This window comes from Vigna umbellata, chromosome 1 (assembly GCF_029865625.1).
Source record: "Vigna umbellata cultivar VRB3 chromosome 1, Vumbellata_1.0, whole genome shotgun sequence".
NCBI classification, from domain to species: Eukaryota; Viridiplantae; Streptophyta; class Magnoliopsida; order Fabales; family Fabaceae; genus Vigna; species Vigna umbellata.
This window is the reverse complement of record NC_142165.1, coordinates 98,144,886-98,162,413: the sequence shown is the minus strand read 5'-3', so window position 1 is coordinate 98,162,413 and position 17,528 is coordinate 98,144,886. Positions and strand designations below refer to the sequence as shown.

At 29.9% G+C, this 17,528-nt stretch overlaps 2 protein-coding genes across 4 annotated transcripts; both read left to right on the top strand.

The window, feature by feature from the left end:
• The first annotated feature begins 3,011 nt into the window (after window positions 1-3,011).
• LOC124819834 (protein NRT1/ PTR FAMILY 2.9-like) lies at window positions 3,012-6,589 on the top strand. Of its 3 annotated transcripts, none has more exons than XM_088105022.1 (6): window positions 3,014-3,162; window positions 3,461-3,712; window positions 3,808-3,967; window positions 4,058-4,275; window positions 4,505-5,058; window positions 5,142-6,589. In XM_088105022.1, exons 3-6 carry the CDS (start codon window positions 3,826-3,828, stop codon window positions 6,058-6,060), a joined length of 1,833 nt encoding a protein of 610 aa, XP_087961148.1. In that variant the 5' UTR covers window positions 3,014-3,162; window positions 3,461-3,712; window positions 3,808-3,825; the 3' UTR covers window positions 6,061-6,589. The 3 variants fall into 3 exon arrangements, with proteins under 3 accessions (XP_047147382.2, XP_087961148.1, XP_087961149.1); XM_088105023.1 differs by having other exon boundaries at window positions 3,041-3,162; window positions 3,520-3,712; XM_047291426.2 differs by lacking the exon at window positions 3,461-3,712 and having other exon boundaries at window positions 3,012-3,162; window positions 3,804-3,967.
• A 6,750-nt stretch (window positions 6,590-13,339) lies between these two features.
• LOC124835124 (protein NRT1/ PTR FAMILY 2.9-like) lies at window positions 13,340-15,814 on the top strand. The gene is made up of 4 exons (XM_047310007.2): window positions 13,340-13,586; window positions 13,701-13,918; window positions 14,079-14,638; window positions 14,821-15,814. Exons 1-4 carry the CDS (start codon window positions 13,451-13,453, stop codon window positions 15,722-15,724), a joined length of 1,818 nt encoding a protein of 605 aa, XP_047165963.1. The 5' UTR covers window positions 13,340-13,450; the 3' UTR covers window positions 15,725-15,814.
• The last annotated feature ends 1,714 nt before the right edge of the window (window positions 15,815-17,528 follow it).

Below are 17,528 nucleotides of genomic sequence, written 5' to 3'. Positions count from 1 at the left end.
GGTTTGGATTTGGAAATAGTTTTACTGTAAACCTGCTTAAGGTAGCTATGAAATTTGAAAGGCTTAAATGTTTTTAATATTTAAATAATAGTTTTATATTTGATCTTAACAAAATGTTTTTATTTCAATTTTTTTAAATATAAAATTTCTAACATCCCAAAATATTATATATAATTATCGATATAATCATCAACAACTTATATGAGTAATGAAATTTAGAAGTGGTCTAATAAGATGAAATTTATCTCCAATTATGTATAATAAATTAATAAACCCATTTCTTAAAATAAATAATATTTATAATTTTATGATCAATAGTTTTTTAATAAAAGTGTTCTAGAAAATTCATAGCAGATATATATAGATAATTAAAATAATAACAAAAGCTTGATTTTAAGTAATTAAGTTGAAAAGGAGAACTGAGAATAGATGAAAGATCCTCTCAAAAATATTTTTTTATATTAGAAAATTTATACAATATTAATAGATACAATCATAAGTCATAGACATAATTAGAGATAAATCCGGGTAAAGATTAAATAAACTAACGGAACAAAATATTCAGTCTATTTTGCATAAATCTAGGGACTAACTTGCATGATTAGTCCCATTCATATTATATTATCCATCATTTACCTCATTCTAATATTTTTATAATAAAGTAACCGAGGTACAAACATAATTATCATTTAGTGAGCATTTTCATAATATTTTAAATCATATTTTTTATGGTGTTAAAGAATGTTAGATTAAAATTATATTTTTTAAATAATGAGTGTTGAATAAAAGTGATCAAATTAAAATTATTAAATGATATAATTATTAACAATGTATAATTAGTAACAGGTAATTAAATTCTAATTTATTATTGTATATTAATCTTATTATAAGATTAATATTATCCGTTAACGTGCATATTTTTTTTAAGTAAAAAGAAATTAAAAACTGAAGTGAATTTACAATTGTTGATTAAAAATTAATATTTCAGAATTTTAATAAAACTAAATAGACATAATAAATAAATGGAAATGTATAAATTTTTTTTATGAAAATGATAAAAAAATTATATTATTTTATCAATTATTATTTAAATAAATATAAAAGTGATGACTGGAAGAGACGAAAAGTTTTTTTTTTTCTTTTTTTCTTTGAAAAAACCTGGCATCGATAAGCAAGATCTCTTATGCTTTATTCACTTTGCCGTATTTTCTGTTTGTGAAAATGGAAAAGGATGGATGAAGTTTGTTTTTTTTTCTTTTTTCCAATGGATGTTGTGAGGATTCGAGGAAGGAAAGGAGGATGGCATCTTTGTTTGAAAGACTTCAGGAAATGAACAGTGCTTTTACAAATTTAACCTTGTCTTTTTTATTTAAAAACTAATTATTTATATTTTATTTTAAATTAATTTGACTTATTTACATTTTACTTTATACTAATTTTAAGGATAAGAATTTAATTATAATATTTCATTTTAATCTATTGAAATATTTTTTTTTATTTATCACATATATTATGTCACTCACATATTTTACTTTTAATTTTTTTCACTTTTATTTTTAAATATCTCAATTCTATCTATTAACTATCTCTTAAATCTATATTTTGAAATGAACCAATATTTTTATTAAAAAAATATTCCAGTACAAGACTATTATAATTATATAAAATATATTTAATAAGACAGTACTATCAACTATTTATTATTTTTGCCAAAGTAAGAAATAACAATTGTAAAAACTTAGAAAATAAATTACAAAATTTTAATAAGTGTTTTAAAATAATGAAATAAAATATTTTAGTATTAAAATAATTCAATAATATAAATAATATAAATAGAATTTCATAAATTTATGTTTGTTTTAGTGTCTAAAGTAATCATTATCTTTCTATAACTTTTTTTCTTAATTTCTTTTTCCTTCTCTCTACAATTTCTAATTCTTGAATTATCTGGATGATGAACAGGAAGCTTTTGGGAGATCACAACAGAGTATTATTCATCATCATCTGATAATTTTTTTTTTCTGAAGCAAGTAAGTTTTTATCCTTTTTTCTTTTGATTCTTCATTTAAGGCCATGCGTAGAAGTTCCTTCACATATGTCAATCGAGTTTCTTTTATAGTTTCATGATGATCAGAAGTTATAAGGACTTACTTCAATTACAATTCCATGATTTGCAGGTGTTTCTAGAGTTCTTTGAGCTTGAAGCAAGGGTAGTCTCTCTATAGAGCTTGGTAGTATTCTAATACGTCAGTATTTTTTAATATCGACTGTAAAGACTCAATGGAGAGGACTTAATTTTTTAAAATTAAGACTCAATTGATATCGTTTTCAACAAAAAGACCCATTTAAGATTCTCCTACAAAATACGATCATAGGATTTAAACCTGTTTTATATTTCTTTTATACTAATACATGGTGTTCCAATCCCAAAATACAAAATATCTATTACTTAACATTAAGTTAATTAAATAGACAAAATTAATTTTATTTAATAAATATTAAATTCAATTAAGTTAAAAATTATAAAAGATAGTAAATAAAAATTTAAATATAAAAACTAAACTTTTAGAAAATTATTATTCATGAAGGAAATTTTTATGAGATAGATTTAGCAGTTAGTTTTTCAATCCAAAGAAAAAGAAAAGTATTTTTTATTTTATTATTACTTTTAGTTTATTTTTAACTCGGTAAAAAAAATTCATATCAAAATTCAAGTTGATTTTTAAATTATAATTTATTTTTTCAACTCGAATCAAAATTAAGCCATCTTAATCTTTTACTTGTAATCCAAACACATATATTGTGAAAATAAATTGATTCTTTTTTTTATTCTTTTTAAGATTCCTGACCTTATCTTTGACGACAAAACTTTTCTTCTTTGTTTTCCTAGAAATAATAGAACTGTTTGAAGATGAAGCTAATTTTTTACTTAAAATAAAAGAGTATATTTAAGGTCAACTTAAAAAATTCATCCTATATTTGAGAGAATAAAAATATACTTAGACTAAAACTCAAAATCTAAAATTAAACTCTTAAGCAAGGTACACTGAGTACCATGTCTGATAGCACGTCTTTCTCTGATAGCAAGTCTTTAAGTTGAATTTGAAGGCTACGTCCGAGATTTTCGTTTCGCAGGGGACCAATTAACATCTCTCGCTTCAGGTACTGCTATCACCCCCTTCTATTGCTTTTCGCTTCCTCTCTCAATTTTTATGTCGCTTCATTCCTCATCACTCTTTTGCTTACGCTTTTATTTCGATATGATGTACTGAGTTGACTTCTTGTTATACTAAATTTATATCTTTCTTTCTGGGTTTGATTATATTGCAATAAGTTTTCTTCTTTTGTTGAAAATTTCCCACAGACTTAAAATTAGGATAGAATTACAAAAGTTGCATTTAGGATGATTTGGTAGCATTTTGTACAATGTATGTGTGACTGGGCAATGTTTAACTTGCAGCAAACTTCTGAGATTTTGTATTGTACTCTTCTTGCTTGGGTTTTGCTTTTTGGGTACAGCAAGTTATTTTGTATTGGTCACCAACGAAGATCTACTCGCTTCAACTCAAACACAGTAAATGGGTAATTTAAATATCCAATCAGAATAAAAAAGAAATTGGGGGAAATGTAAATAAAAATTGAATTCAGGACAAGAACCCGGGAGTGAAGACTGGATCCGTAAATCAGCTTGAGTAAATTTGTTAGTAGGTAGGTGCGATGATAATAGTAGGTGTGGTTTTGAAATTCCCCCTATTTCATGATCTCTCTCACTGGTCGTTCTTGCCCTCCTTTCCCTCTTCAAGGTAGCGCTTAAAGCTTATAATCATGAACACAATTGGAGAAAGAATGACAAAGCGAGAGAGCTTTGATGATGACCAGGAAAGTTTATTGAAGAGCGATAATAGTGGAACAGATGATGACCCTAAGATTAACTACAGAGGGTGGAAGGTCATGCCCTTCATTATAGGTGAGGAGGGTTTTGTGATTTTATATGCATTTCTTTTTCTGGTTGGTTTTTCTCCTTAGAGCTTGACTGGTTTTTTTCTGTAATTGGCAGGAAATGAGATTTTTGAGAAGCTAGGAGCCATTGGCACTTTATCCAATCTCTTGGTGTATCTTACTACTGTGTTCAACTTGGAAAACATCACGGCTACAAATATTATCAACATCTTCAATGGCAGCACCAACTTTGCTACATTAGTAGGAGCTTTTCTGTCTGATGCCTTTTTTGGTCGCTACAAGATATTGGCATTCTGCACAATGGCTTCCTTTGTGGTAAATTGCTGCTGCCTGGTGCTTTTTGTTTATGGATAAACACAACACTGTTAGGGATATCTGAATTTGTAAAAGCCTACGACACTGAGAAGTAGAAAATGTGATTTAAGATCATCCCAAATAGAAGTAATTCCATTTTAAAATCCATATAGAAAGAAAGGTGCTTGGTTTATCTGATTGGCTTGTTTAATTTTTGTATTGGATACCTTGGTTTCCCTGCTTCATACAGGGTTTATTTGCAATCCAACTGACAGCGGCGGTAGAGAAGCTACATCCACCTCAGTGTGAAGAGTCCCCCACATGTCAAGGACCAACAGAGGGGCAAATGACATTTCTTAAGTCTGGTTTAGGTTTATTGATGATAGGAGCTGCAGGGATTCGACCATGTAACTTAGCATTTGGTGCTGATCAGTTTAATCCTAACACGGATTCTGGGAAAAAGGGGATCACTAGCTTCTTCAATTGGTACTTTTTCACTTTCACTGTTGCTCAGATGATATCCTTAACAATTATTGTCTATATACAGTCAAATGTAAGTTGGGCAGTGGGTCTTGGAATTCCTGCTGCTTTGATGTTTGTATCTTCTATAATCTTCTTCATGGGGTCCAAAATGTATGTGAAAGTTAAACCAAGTGGTAGCCCTATAACTAGTATAGTGCAAGTTATAGTGGTTGCAGCAAAGAAAAGGAGGCTGAAGCTCCCGGAATATCTATATCCTTCCCTCTTCAATTATGTGGCTCCCAAGTCAATGAATTCTAAACTTCCCTATACATATCAATTCAGGTAAACAACATCAAGCAGTTAGCATCTGTTGTTAGTTATGATAGATTATTAAGAATTGTTTACCAGATGGCTTATGTTAACAGGTTCCTTGACAAAGCGGCAATCGTGACTCCCCAAGATCAAATAAACCCCAATGGATCTGCTACTGATCCCTGGAATCTTTGCAGTATGCAGCAAGTGGAAGAGGTTAAATGCTTGTTGAGAGTGTTACCCATATGGGTTTCAGGCATTATATACTTTGTTGTAATTGTCCAACAGCACACCATTTTAGTGTTCCAAGCCCTTCTATCTGACAGGCGCATTGGGCAAAGCGAGTTCTTGATCCCAGGAGCATCCTACTACGTCTTTTTGATGATTACTGTGGCAATTTGGTTACCCATCTATGACCGAAAAGTAGTGCCCTTACTCCAAAGGCTCACTGGAAAAGAGGGCGGCATCACACTCCTTCAGAGAATGGGTTTTGGAATATTTTTCGCTATACTCAGCATGGTAGTATCTGCTAGGGTTGAGCAGCACCGTAGAACCCTAGCTTTGATTAATCCTCTAGGAGTAACAATAAGAAAAGGTGCAATCTCATCAATGTCAGGTCTGTGGTTGATTCCTCAGCTGATATTAGCTGGATTGGCGGAATCATTCATGACTGTTGCACAAGTTGAGTTTTACTACAAACAATTTCCTGAGAACATGAGAAGCATTGCAGGTTCTCTTTACTACTGTGGACATGCAGGGTCAAGTTATTTGAGTAGTGTGCTTATTTCAATTATCCACCAAGTCACTGCCAAATCTGAAACTGGGAATTGGTTACCGGAGGATCTTAACAAGGGTAGATTGGATAAGTTCTATTTCCTCATTGCTGCTTTTGAAATTCTTAATTTAGGTTACTTTGTGTTATGTGCAAGGTGGTTTAGGTACAAGGGCACGAGCGGCAGTTCTGTCGAACTCGAAAAAGTGACAAGACAATCGGAAAAAAGTGGTAATGGTCTTAATGATTCGAGTCTATAGCTACTGTGTAGAAATAGGCTACTACAACTTTTCATCGAGTGGAACCACAACTAGCAACGGTTAAAATCAAGATTGAGTATAGTAACAAATATGCAGTCTGTGCTTTTCCAATTAGATAGATACTTTATGTGTAGATGCATTTGACAGATGAGGTGCATTGTTCTTATAATAGGTGCCTACATCCGAAACTTTTGCCTTAAAGCACCCAATGACAGTGAAAGAAAGTATACACTGAAATCACGATTGTATTTTCCTCAATTTGATTCTTACATATGAAGATAATGATTGTAACCACCTAAAGTCGGTCAGAGTTGGTGATCTTTCAGCTCATTTTACAGGGAAAAAAAAAGAACACTATTATTGGAAATGACATTGTTTTTGTAAAATTTTAATTTTACTTTGATTCTGTAATTGTCATACTATTGTTAAGTGTTAAAAACTAGGAGGGTCGTCCAGTTAATCAACCATTGTATTCTACATGGTATGGTTCAATTTCCCTTTGTTAATAATAGAAGAATATTACAACCCATTTGAAATTTTGGTTTACCTGCTCTTGAACTGCTTGTGCATTTAGATAGATTGATACAAATGATGAAACTCTATGATTTATTATAAGTTTTTGGTCACTTTTTTGGTGCAGATTATGCAACAACTCTTATCTGATGACTAACAATTGTGAACATAATTCGGTTTGTCATGCTCAATGAGGCCTTTTCTTTTTAGTTTGAGCCATGGTTTTTTTTCGGGGCTGCTACGTCCTGCACGTCTCCTTTTTTTTCTGCACCCCCATAAGTTACAATATTCCCATTTTACTCCTTTATTAAAAAAATATTAAAAACCCTAAAATTCAAATTTACATTTCCTTTTTTCCTTGCGCCTCGAAACGTACTATACCTTCTTCCCTCTTGTTTCATTTTCTTCTTTTCACAAAATTGTGTAAGGTTGTTGAAGGCAAAATCCCCTCTCGACTTGTTATGGAAGGTGAAAGATTAAGGGAGAAAGGAAGTTTGGAAAAGTTCTTTGAGTTATTTTTAAAAGAAAACTTCAAGAATAGATGTTTCAAAAATTCGAAAATATCTTCTGCAATATCCATTTTTCAAAATTGAAAATAACTTTTAGAACATTTATTCTGGAAGATATTTTTTCTTTTTTAAATAACTCAAACAACTTCTCTATTGGCTATTCTTCTCTAAATTTCTTTTCTCCATAATTTTTCATCTCCCATCACATGTCTAGTGGGGATTTGGCTTCAATCATGCACGACTGTGTAAATGAAGAAAATGAAGCAAGAGGGAACAAAGTGCAGGATATTTCATTTCAAATTAGGGTTTTGGGATTTTTAATAAAGGATAAAATGGAAATATTATAACTTTTCGGGTGCAGGAAGAAAAAGGGAGATGCAGGAAGTGGCAGCCTTTTTTCCGGAAAAAGAAGACGAAGCTGTACTTGCAGTCCAATAGCGAAGGAGTCTGATCCAGAAGAAAAGTATCGACTTCCTTGGTCAGTAAAATCCCAAAAAATTATATTTACTCATTAAGGTAAATAGCAAAGGAAGAGCTTCTTTGATCATGTTTCTCAAAACCATTTTTAGACAAGGTCGAAATAGGTGAAGTATTATACTTGATGTTTTCCTCCTTTGAGACAAAGGTTCAATCTACATTAGACACGGCACCTTGTGATATTTTACGTATATGAACTGACACTAATATTCCAATGATTAACGTCCACAAAAGCTGAACGAGTTTGAAGATCATGAGAGACGAAAATAAAACCTAGAGGCCTCATAGTTTTTCTTTTTTGTTACGTACCAACAAATCTCACATAGAATAAAATAAAAAATAAATATAAATTTATATACACATAAATTCATTGGTAAAAGGATTTTAAAGTGGTACTAAAAATAAATCAAACTTAACTCAAAGCGAACAATATCTCTCCAGTATAGGAATTTATGTGTAAATGTGTATGTATTGAAGCTCCCTACATTTCTAAGGTCTCCAATCCTTCCAGTTATACACGGTGCACACTGAAAGCTACAATACAAAAATTAACTTACTCGAATTTAAGGCCTATGATTATGATTAGCATTTGTATTAATACAGCTAACCAATTGGGTTCACACAGAGAGAAAATTACAATCTGTAGTACACTAACGATTGCGCAAATTACTAGTTAAAGAAATCAAATTACAGAATTTTTTTTAAAAAAAAGAAAATAATTACCATTGTATAACTATAAATACAAAATTCGCTTTCTATTCCTTAACACGATCTCTTTTTCCTTTTATGATGATTAACTAGTATCACTATTATAATAATTTCCTTTGGATGAAAGTGTTACCTTGTGCAGGTTTGATCCTTTAATGGTATTACCAACTTGTGAGAAAGCTTTTGTGGCGTACTTGACTTTTTGTGCATTTGAAACTGTGTACTCAACTCGTGTGAGTAGCCTCTCAACACTGCTACCACATGGTTGGTGGCTATATTTAATTTATATGGTAAGCTTTTCCTTAGAAACAATTCACGCCAGAGTAAAGGAGTGAAGAGAGTGAAGTTTGTGGTGTTGTGATTTCATGCAGTGTCATGCAGTGCATGTTAGCCTTAATGAGTGGATCTAATAATTGAATATGTGCTGTAAACGACAGTTAAGTATAACAATCAAAGAAAGAAAGTGGACATGCCTTGTAAAGTCTAACTAAATGCATTTATGTAGGGTAACGTGTTCTAAGGGTGTCAATCAGAATTTTTTATGTCCGTGTCAATTATTTAACCAATTCAAACCCACCAATATTTAGATCTTCAGACTCAAACACACCCAAAACAAAACGACAAAAATTCATTTAGATATTCATTTCGATTTCGAATCTAACCTCGGTGGTAATCTTAAAAACCAGAAAACTGCACGTCATCGAATCATAACTTACCACAATTTTTAAGCTAAGGCAATCGTGCTAGGAATCTAAGGGTAAGCTCATACATATATAAAAATACCAGAAAACATATTCATAAACCCATCTTTTTAAGGTTAAGGATAAAATAAGAATCAGATATCAATTCATACATTCATAACACTTTTATTTTAAAAATTCTTTAAATATAACACACTCATCTTATACCTAATTCAATGACTAAGGGACTATATTCTTATTGGATTTACTCCTTCTCTCAACAACAGATTAAATAACTATAACGTCTTTCAAAATATATGTATTCAACAAGTCACACGAAGATTAACTTTTGACTCCAAATTTTTTCTGTCAATTGTTCAATATAATAGAGGTAGCTTATGGAATTTGCTCAACAAAATATAAGAATTAGTGTTGTCAAAATGGATTAGAACATGTGGGTCAATATGGTCCATCACGTGTTCAGACTAGATTAAGTTTGAAAAAAATACAATTTTTTTATAGGGGCAATTTTCAATTCGGTCCACTTAGAAATCGGCTTACCCGGATTGAACATGTGATGAGTTGGGTTGACTGACCAACCCACATGATTTAATTTAATTATTTATTATTTTATGTTTGAATATTATTAGTTAAAACTGTTTTATTCTACTGTAAATGGGGATAAAAAATAAGATGTTTCAAGATAGCAAAATATTATAGATTTATTCAAGACTTTAATCTTATAAATGGATAAGTGACACAAAAAAGATTAATATTAAAAACTTATTTATTTGCTTTTTGAGCTTGTTTTTGGATTACATTTGATTGTATGTTACTTTTTCTATTTTGAGTTGTCTTTAAGATCATTTTAGATAAATTTATTTAGATTTAAAAAAAACTTGTAATTAAGCGAGTAAGTGAGTCAACCCGTTTAACCCACTAACTTGTGGTGGGCCGGACTAGGTTCAAATTTTTTTTGTCTCGCTAATAAATGAGTCAGGTTGGGTTAACTCACTAAGTGATCAACCCATAATGGATTGGGTCGGGTCAAGTGGATGACCCGTTTTGAGAGCACTATATAAGATATCCTTTAACTATATGTTTACTTGGTATATTACTTTATATAATTTAAATTATTAGTGGAATTAAGATTTCTTAATGAATTCCAATATTCAGTGGCAAAAATACAAATAAACGAGAGATAAAACCAATTTATAATATATAACTGGACTTACAAAATCAGTCAATGTGAGACTTTCAACACCTCGCTAGGATAGGCTCTGACCATAGCTCTGATACATGTTAAAAAATGAACTTTAAGCCTAACTCAGTCCCATAAAACCAACTTGTAACATAAGATTTGCACCCAGTTATATATTATAAATTGATCTTATTTCTAGTAGATGTGGGACTTTCAACAACTTGATTGATCTATCTTTATAAAAAAACATAATTGAATATCATACGATAAAGATGAAAAAGAATCCTTACTACCACTAATTCCAAGATATCAATGACATCCTTTCTTTGGTCATTCGTCGACATGTCTCCACTGACAGCATCTCACTCTTTCTAACCACTAGCACATCCTCAGAGCTTGATTCCTCATTGTTGTTACTCGATGACATTGCAACAAATTACACTCTTGCTCATTGATTCCAAGAAGGAATACATTATGTCAAGGAAGGAGAAATTGTGAGAAGAAAAAAAATGTGAATGATAAAATAAAAGGTAACATTTTTATTTAGAAATTTTTTTATATCGATTAAAATTACAATTCAAATAAGTTTGATTAATATCATTGTCTGACTTATTATGATAAATAAACAAATAATCATTATAATTATAATATGTTATGTTAATTAAATTTAGAACTAGCACAATAAATCTTCTTCTATTTAAAATTTTGCAATCACAAAACATAATGTGACAAATTGATTAGAATCATCATAAGTTCTCATTAAAATTCATTTTTCATTGGTGTTTCTTACGTAAGTGTCTCAATGAATATTTAAACATTTAAACTCTCATAGGAGAGAAAAAATAGTGCATAACTTCCTCAATGAAATTATAAATATGACTTAAGACGAGAAAGTCAACAAGTAAAACAACAAAATAAATCTTTCAACAATAATATTTTGCCATGATATTTAACGTGGTTGAAAATAAACTTGTTCTCTTTAACAATCAAAATGAAAAAGGTTTTATCTTATTTTTCAAATATTTATTCTTCAATTCAAAATATCTTTGTCTTATATTAAGAGTTACAGAAGTTGCATTTACCTTTCAACATAATCACCCATATAAATCAATCTCAATATAACATTTCAAAATCAACTTTCTTATAAAACTCAAAGAATTAACTATGCTCTTTCATAATCTAACTTAGGATTTTTTTAGTTAACTACTTAACTTTTCTTATCTTTTAATACTTAGTTCTTCGAAGTCAATTAAAAACATTCATTAACCCAAATTTATTTTTCACAATCATATTTCACATGCATATACAAGTCCAACTTTGAGCACGTAAAGCCATGCCAATAACTCAAAATATTTTGTACAAAATTAAATGTTTCTCAATTGAAAAATTAATTCGTTGGTAACCTACTCTTTATATTCTTTAACATTGTAGAGTCGAATTAAAAAATATTATTTAAATCAAAATCTTTAAAAAATTAAAGAGAATGATTTCAAAATGTATAAAGACTACGCCCTAAACCGTGAAACAAAGCAACTCTCCATAGTTCTACAATGATGGTAAACATATTTAAGCAGATTATATATTATTAGGAATTTATTAATTTTTAGGCTTAAATAAGATTCAGGTTTCTATTATATTATTGATTTTCACAATAGCTACCTAATGATTTTTTTCTTCGATTTAGGTAGCTAATAAATTAAACATTTTTTTATTAAAATAGGTACTATTACCTATGTCAGTTTTATTGTTCACATGTCACTTAAATTAAAATATGTATCAAACAATATAAAGAATTAAAGAATGATCAGGATGAAAATAGATAGAACTGGTTGTTATACATACCTATGACCAGTCTTAGAATTTTAAAATTTGTGTCATATTTATTTTATACTTGCATGAGTATCTTATAGAGAGATACTTTATGAAATTTTTAAAACCAACAGATATTTGTGGATATGTACGGATGTTTTGAAAAAAATTATTATCACAAAATGAAGTTAATTTATTAAGTTTTCAACTTAATAAAATAATTTAAAAACTTACCCCAAAATAAAATATTATGCTGTAAATTTTAGTTTTTGCAAGTGTTTTTGATTATTTCTAATTAAATGTTTAAATCTTTTCGCGGATGAAAATAAGTTCTAACTATTGATAGGATCGATTGAATTCGAATCCAATCCAAGTAATTTAGTATGAATTTAAAATTTAATCTTTATATAAAATAATTTAATTTATTAGATTCGTCTTATATTATTTATTTATTTAATATTATCCTATTAAATCCAATCGTATGTCTAAATTTACTTCGGATTTGATAAAATACGTTCGATTTTATTTGGTGATACCTGGTCATATGATGGCTGCCCCTACCCTATTGACAAACTCAGTTTAAATACCCAAAACATCCTTCATTCATTTGATATTTTATCTCAAATTTCATTTCTGAATATCTTTAAATACAGGCTTTTTGTCATCATTTTGATATCTATTGAATGAGAAGAGAAATTTAAAAATATTTCGACGGAAAGTTAAGACATATATCATGAAATTGGAACAAAATATAAATAATTTTTTTTCAACAATTTATTAAATTTTTTATAATTTATAAGCTAATCAAAACAAAAATTAAATAATATATTAATGATCTGAAATTTGTATTAGGTAATTCTATTATAATTATTTTATTAACAATGATAGTTAACATATATATATATATATATGCATATAAGTTATAATCAGTTTCTTTGAAAAAAAACTCAATCAAGTATGAATCTGACTCATTTATGTAATTAAATATAACATCAAAATTAAACTCTTTTATTTATTACAAAAAAAGTTACTTGATTAGACTTTGACAAAAATAAATCGTTTCAAAACTATCCTTAATTTTCATGTTTTTTCCTAGATTATTAAATTATTAGATGTGAACCATTCATTTAGATTATATTAATCTTAATTGTAGGATAAGGATAAAATGCTATACAAGTATATTTATTTAATATGATAAAATAGTTAAAAAAAAGAATACTTGTTATTTTTAAGAAAAAAATAAGATCAAATGAACATTAAAAATTTGTGTGTGAGATATATTATTTCTTTTTACTTCGAATAATTTAGTTTCAAAGTGAAATCTCACTTTTGAGCATCAACCACAGAAAAAAGTCTTGGTCGTTCATTCATATAAGAACTTCACTGGTCTACTTCTCATGTCTTGTTCAACTTTCATTACCCAACACCAAAAACACGTTTCTTTCTCCCTACTGTGAAGGAGCAACAGAGTTCATATACAGAATCCTGAACAAATGGGAGCTGAAGAGGCAGGGAGAACAACTATAGAGACAATGGAGAAAGAAAGTACAGAGAACAATGAGAAACATGTGACAGACAGTGATCCTAAGATTAACTACAGAGGATGGAAGGCTATGCCCTTTATCATAGGTAAGGAATGACAATCTTTTACATCCTAAATGCTTTCTGGGTGTGTGTGTGTGTGTGTTCGGTGTTTTTACAGTTAGTCTTACCTTTCGAATGACTTGTTTGTGTAATTTGCAGGAAATGAAACTTTTGAGAAATTGGGAGCCATTGGCACCTTAGCCAACCTCTTGGTCTATCTCACCACTGTATTCAACCTGAAGAACATCACAGCCACAAATATAATCAACATCTTCAGTGGCAGCACCAACTTTGCTACCTTGATAGGTGCCTTCTTATCAGACACCTACTTTGGTCGCTACAAGACAATAGGATTCTGCACATTCACTTCTTTTTTGGTACAATTTCAAAAAAATTCTTCACCAAATATCTACTATTATTTCACAACAAGCCACAGTTTACAGAAAAACTAACACATCTGCATCAATTACTTGTATACTAGTAATTTAATACATACATATTTGACCCTTTGTAATTGTTTCACCTGCATCTGAACAGGGATTGCTTGTGATACAACTTACTGCTGTATTTAAGAATCTGCATCCACCTCACTGTGCAAAGGAGAGCAAAACATGCAGAGGACCAACTGCAGGGCAAATGACTTTTCTATTGGCTGGATTTGGTTTGCTGCTGGTAGGTGCTGCTGGGGTGAGACCGTGTAACTTGGCATTTGGAGCTGATCAGTTCAATCCCAAAACAGATTCAGGGAAGAAAGGGATTAACAGCTTCTTCAATTGGTACTTTTTTACCTTCACTTTTGCCCAGATGGTCTCTTTAACGCTAATTGTGTATGTACAGTCAAATGTTAGCTGGGCAATAGGGTTGGGAATTCCTGCAGCCTTGATGTTCATATCTTGTATAGTGTACTTCATGGGGGCCAAAATTTATGTCAAGGTTAAACCAAGTGGTAGCCCCATCACTAGTATTGTGCAAGTTTTGGTTGTTGCAACCAAGAAAAGGAGTTTAAAACTACCTGCAGAACATCAAACCATTTCCCTTTTCAACTATGTGCCTCCCAAGAGCATTAACTCTAGGCTCCCTTACACCTTTCAGTTCAGGTAACTACATCGAGCTTAACTTTTAACTTCAGCAATTTCTGGGTGGATAATTTGCTTCTCAATAAGTAGTATGGATTAATTATTTGTTTTGGGAACAATTGATAAGTTTTGTAATTATTTGTGAAAATGATATATATATATATTAAACAAGTCCTAAGTTTGTAACTGAAATACATGAATAGGTTATTGGATAAAGCAGCCATTGTGACCCCACAAGATAAAATAAACCCAGATGGATCTGCAGGAAATCCATGGAACCTTTGCAGCATACAGCAAGTGGAGGAGGCAAAATGTGTGGTGAGAGTATTACCCATATGGTTATCAGCCATTTTGTACCACTTAGTTATTGTCCAAAATCACACCCTTCTTGTGTTTCAAGCCCTTCAATCCGATAGGCGTGTCGGACACAGTAACTTCAAAATCCCGGGTGCATCCTACAATGTGTTCTTGATGTTGAGCATGACCTTATGGCTACCAATCTATGATAGAATATTGGTCCCTTTCCTCCGTAGACTCACTGGAAAAGAGGGTGGCATCACACTCCTCCAGAGGATGGGAACTGGTATTTTTCTCTCTGCACTGTGCATGCTAGTAGCAGCAGTTGTTGAAGAGCATAGAAGAAACTTGGCTCTGACCAATCCCATAGGAGTGCAACCAAGAAAAGGTGATATTTCATCTATGTCAGGTCTATGGTTAATTCCTCAGTTAGCACTTGCTGGTCTAGCTGAGTCATTTACTGCGGTTGGACAAGTTGAATTATACTATAAACAATTCCCTGAGAACATGAGAAGCATTGGAGGGTCACTTTTCTACTGTGGCATGGCAGGGTCCAGTTATTTGAGCACTCTTCTTATCACAATTGTTCACAATAGCAGTTCTAAATCTGCCTCGGGGAATTGGTTACCAGAAGATCTTAACAAGGGGAGATTGGATTTGTTTTATTACATGATTGCTGCTCTAGAAATCATGAATTTGGGTTACTTTATATTGTGTTCACAATGGTTTAAGTACAAGGAAAATTATACCGGTAGCCTTGAACTCAAACAAGTACCCAAACAATCCGAAACATCCACTGTTGCTGTTTAAGGTATAATTATAATCATACTAATAAGTAGTCCATCTTTTTAGAACCATGCTTCTTTAACAACTACTTATATTTTGCTATTATTTTTATTATGATTAACGTCCCATAATATTTTTTGCTTTGCATGAGTATTTTCTTTCAAAATAATTCTGATCGAGATACTGTGGAACTTTGTATGGATAAATTTTCCAAAAAGAAGTTCAACTTATGACTGACTATTTATGGTTAATATCTTTTTAGAAGATCAATTCTCCTCTTTTTTTATATTGAAAGAAACTTTCTTTTATCCTCAAGTTACAAGTTCATATATTATTATTTTATATACATTTATTATTTTTACTTTAATATAATATTATATTTTCAAAAACATTATTAAATGAATGTAGAAAAAAAATGTGTAAGAGAAAAATAGAGATATCAAACTATTATGACGCTAGAAAAAATTACAATTTAACTTTTGTAAACGAATAATAATTTTATTTGATAAGAATATTTGTATGATGCTTTACAAAAACAAATCATCTTATTTAATCATCATGGACTTTAATATGCTTAAATACGACTTTTTTTTTTTATATTCAATACTTTATTTTATATTTATTGCAATTATACCAAGGATTTGTTTAGTGGTGAATATCAAATAAGACCAAATACCTGTAATTTATTCTTTGATGAAATATAATTAATTTATCTTATTATTCATAATATTTTCTTAGTTTAGTGTAAATTTTTTAGTGTGTAGAGATTAATGTGAAACAAATAATATATATATATATATATATATATATATATATATATATATATATATATATATATATATATATAAAGAGTTAAATATGTTTTGAATGTAAAATTAAAATTTGTTTTTTTTCAAATGTTGATATGGTTTGGTCTTAAACTTTAAAAATGAATAGATATAATCATTTTAATTTGATTTTGTAAAAAAGAAATTAAATGTTAAACGATATTTTATACTAATATTTAAACTATTTACATTATTTGACGTGCTAAAATAGGATCATGTCAAAAAAAGAGACATAGATTAATATGATATCATGTTATTAAGTGAAAAAGAATTTATTATAGTATATTTTCGTCGAATGCGCTCAATAAATAGTAACATATTTGAAATTTTTTTTTATAAAAACCAATAAGTGTGGGTTCAGGAAGGTGAATGAGGTAAAGGAGAGGTTGAACTAAGTATGTTAAAAAAAATATTGGATTTGCCTTTTATATCACTTCAAAAAGTCTCTTATTAAGGGATGTATCTTATGTGTATATAAATTCATGTGTATTTCATATTTTATCCAACGTAGGACTTTGTTTGTACCCAACAACATGGAGTAGTTATTGTATGTGCTTAGGATGATTTGAATAAAATTTCTCAATTTCTATCAATAAACCTTACTAGATTTCTTTATCTTTTTTGCATATTTATACTTAACTCTGCTGAGGATCCAGTTTAATTTCACCTCATTTTAGGCCATTGTTGTACTTTGTTTTGTTTTTCAAAAACCCAAAACCATAATTTTTATTTGGTTGAAACTTGAGAATGATAGTGCGCAGAAGCAACAACATTCTAACCATGATTTTATGTAATAGGCGATAGGCGATACAATTTGTTGAAATTGCAATTAAAAGACACAACAATCATTCATTTAAACACAATAGTTTTAGATATTTTCGTCATGATCTTCACTATCACTGCATTCAATATAATATAATAAGTACACTACTTATGTTAATGATTCACTTTAAATAAGTACTACAAACTTTTTATATTGCTTTAATTTATGTCAATTTTTT

Excerpts from the sequence above, each read along its gene's own strand:
- LOC124819834 (XM_047291426.2), top strand. The coding sequence starts at position 3,826 with ATGAACACAATTGGAGAAAGAATGACAAAGCGAGAGAGCTTTGATGAT. Across the intron at positions 3,968-4,057 it reads GGTCATGCCCTTCATTATAG|GAAATGAGATTTTTGAGAAG; the intron begins GTGAGGAGGGTT and ends TGTAATTGGCAG. Across the intron at positions 4,276-4,504 it reads GCACAATGGCTTCCTTTGTG|GGTTTATTTGCAATCCAACT; the intron begins GTAAATTGCTGC and ends TGCTTCATACAG.
- LOC124835124 (XM_047310007.2), top strand. The coding sequence starts at position 13,451 with ATGGGAGCTGAAGAGGCAGGGAGAACAACTATAGAGACAATGGAGAAA. Across the intron at positions 13,587-13,700 it reads GGCTATGCCCTTTATCATAG|GAAATGAAACTTTTGAGAAA; the intron begins GTAAGGAATGAC and ends TGTAATTTGCAG. Across the intron at positions 13,919-14,078 it reads GCACATTCACTTCTTTTTTG|GGATTGCTTGTGATACAACT; the intron begins GTACAATTTCAA and ends GCATCTGAACAG.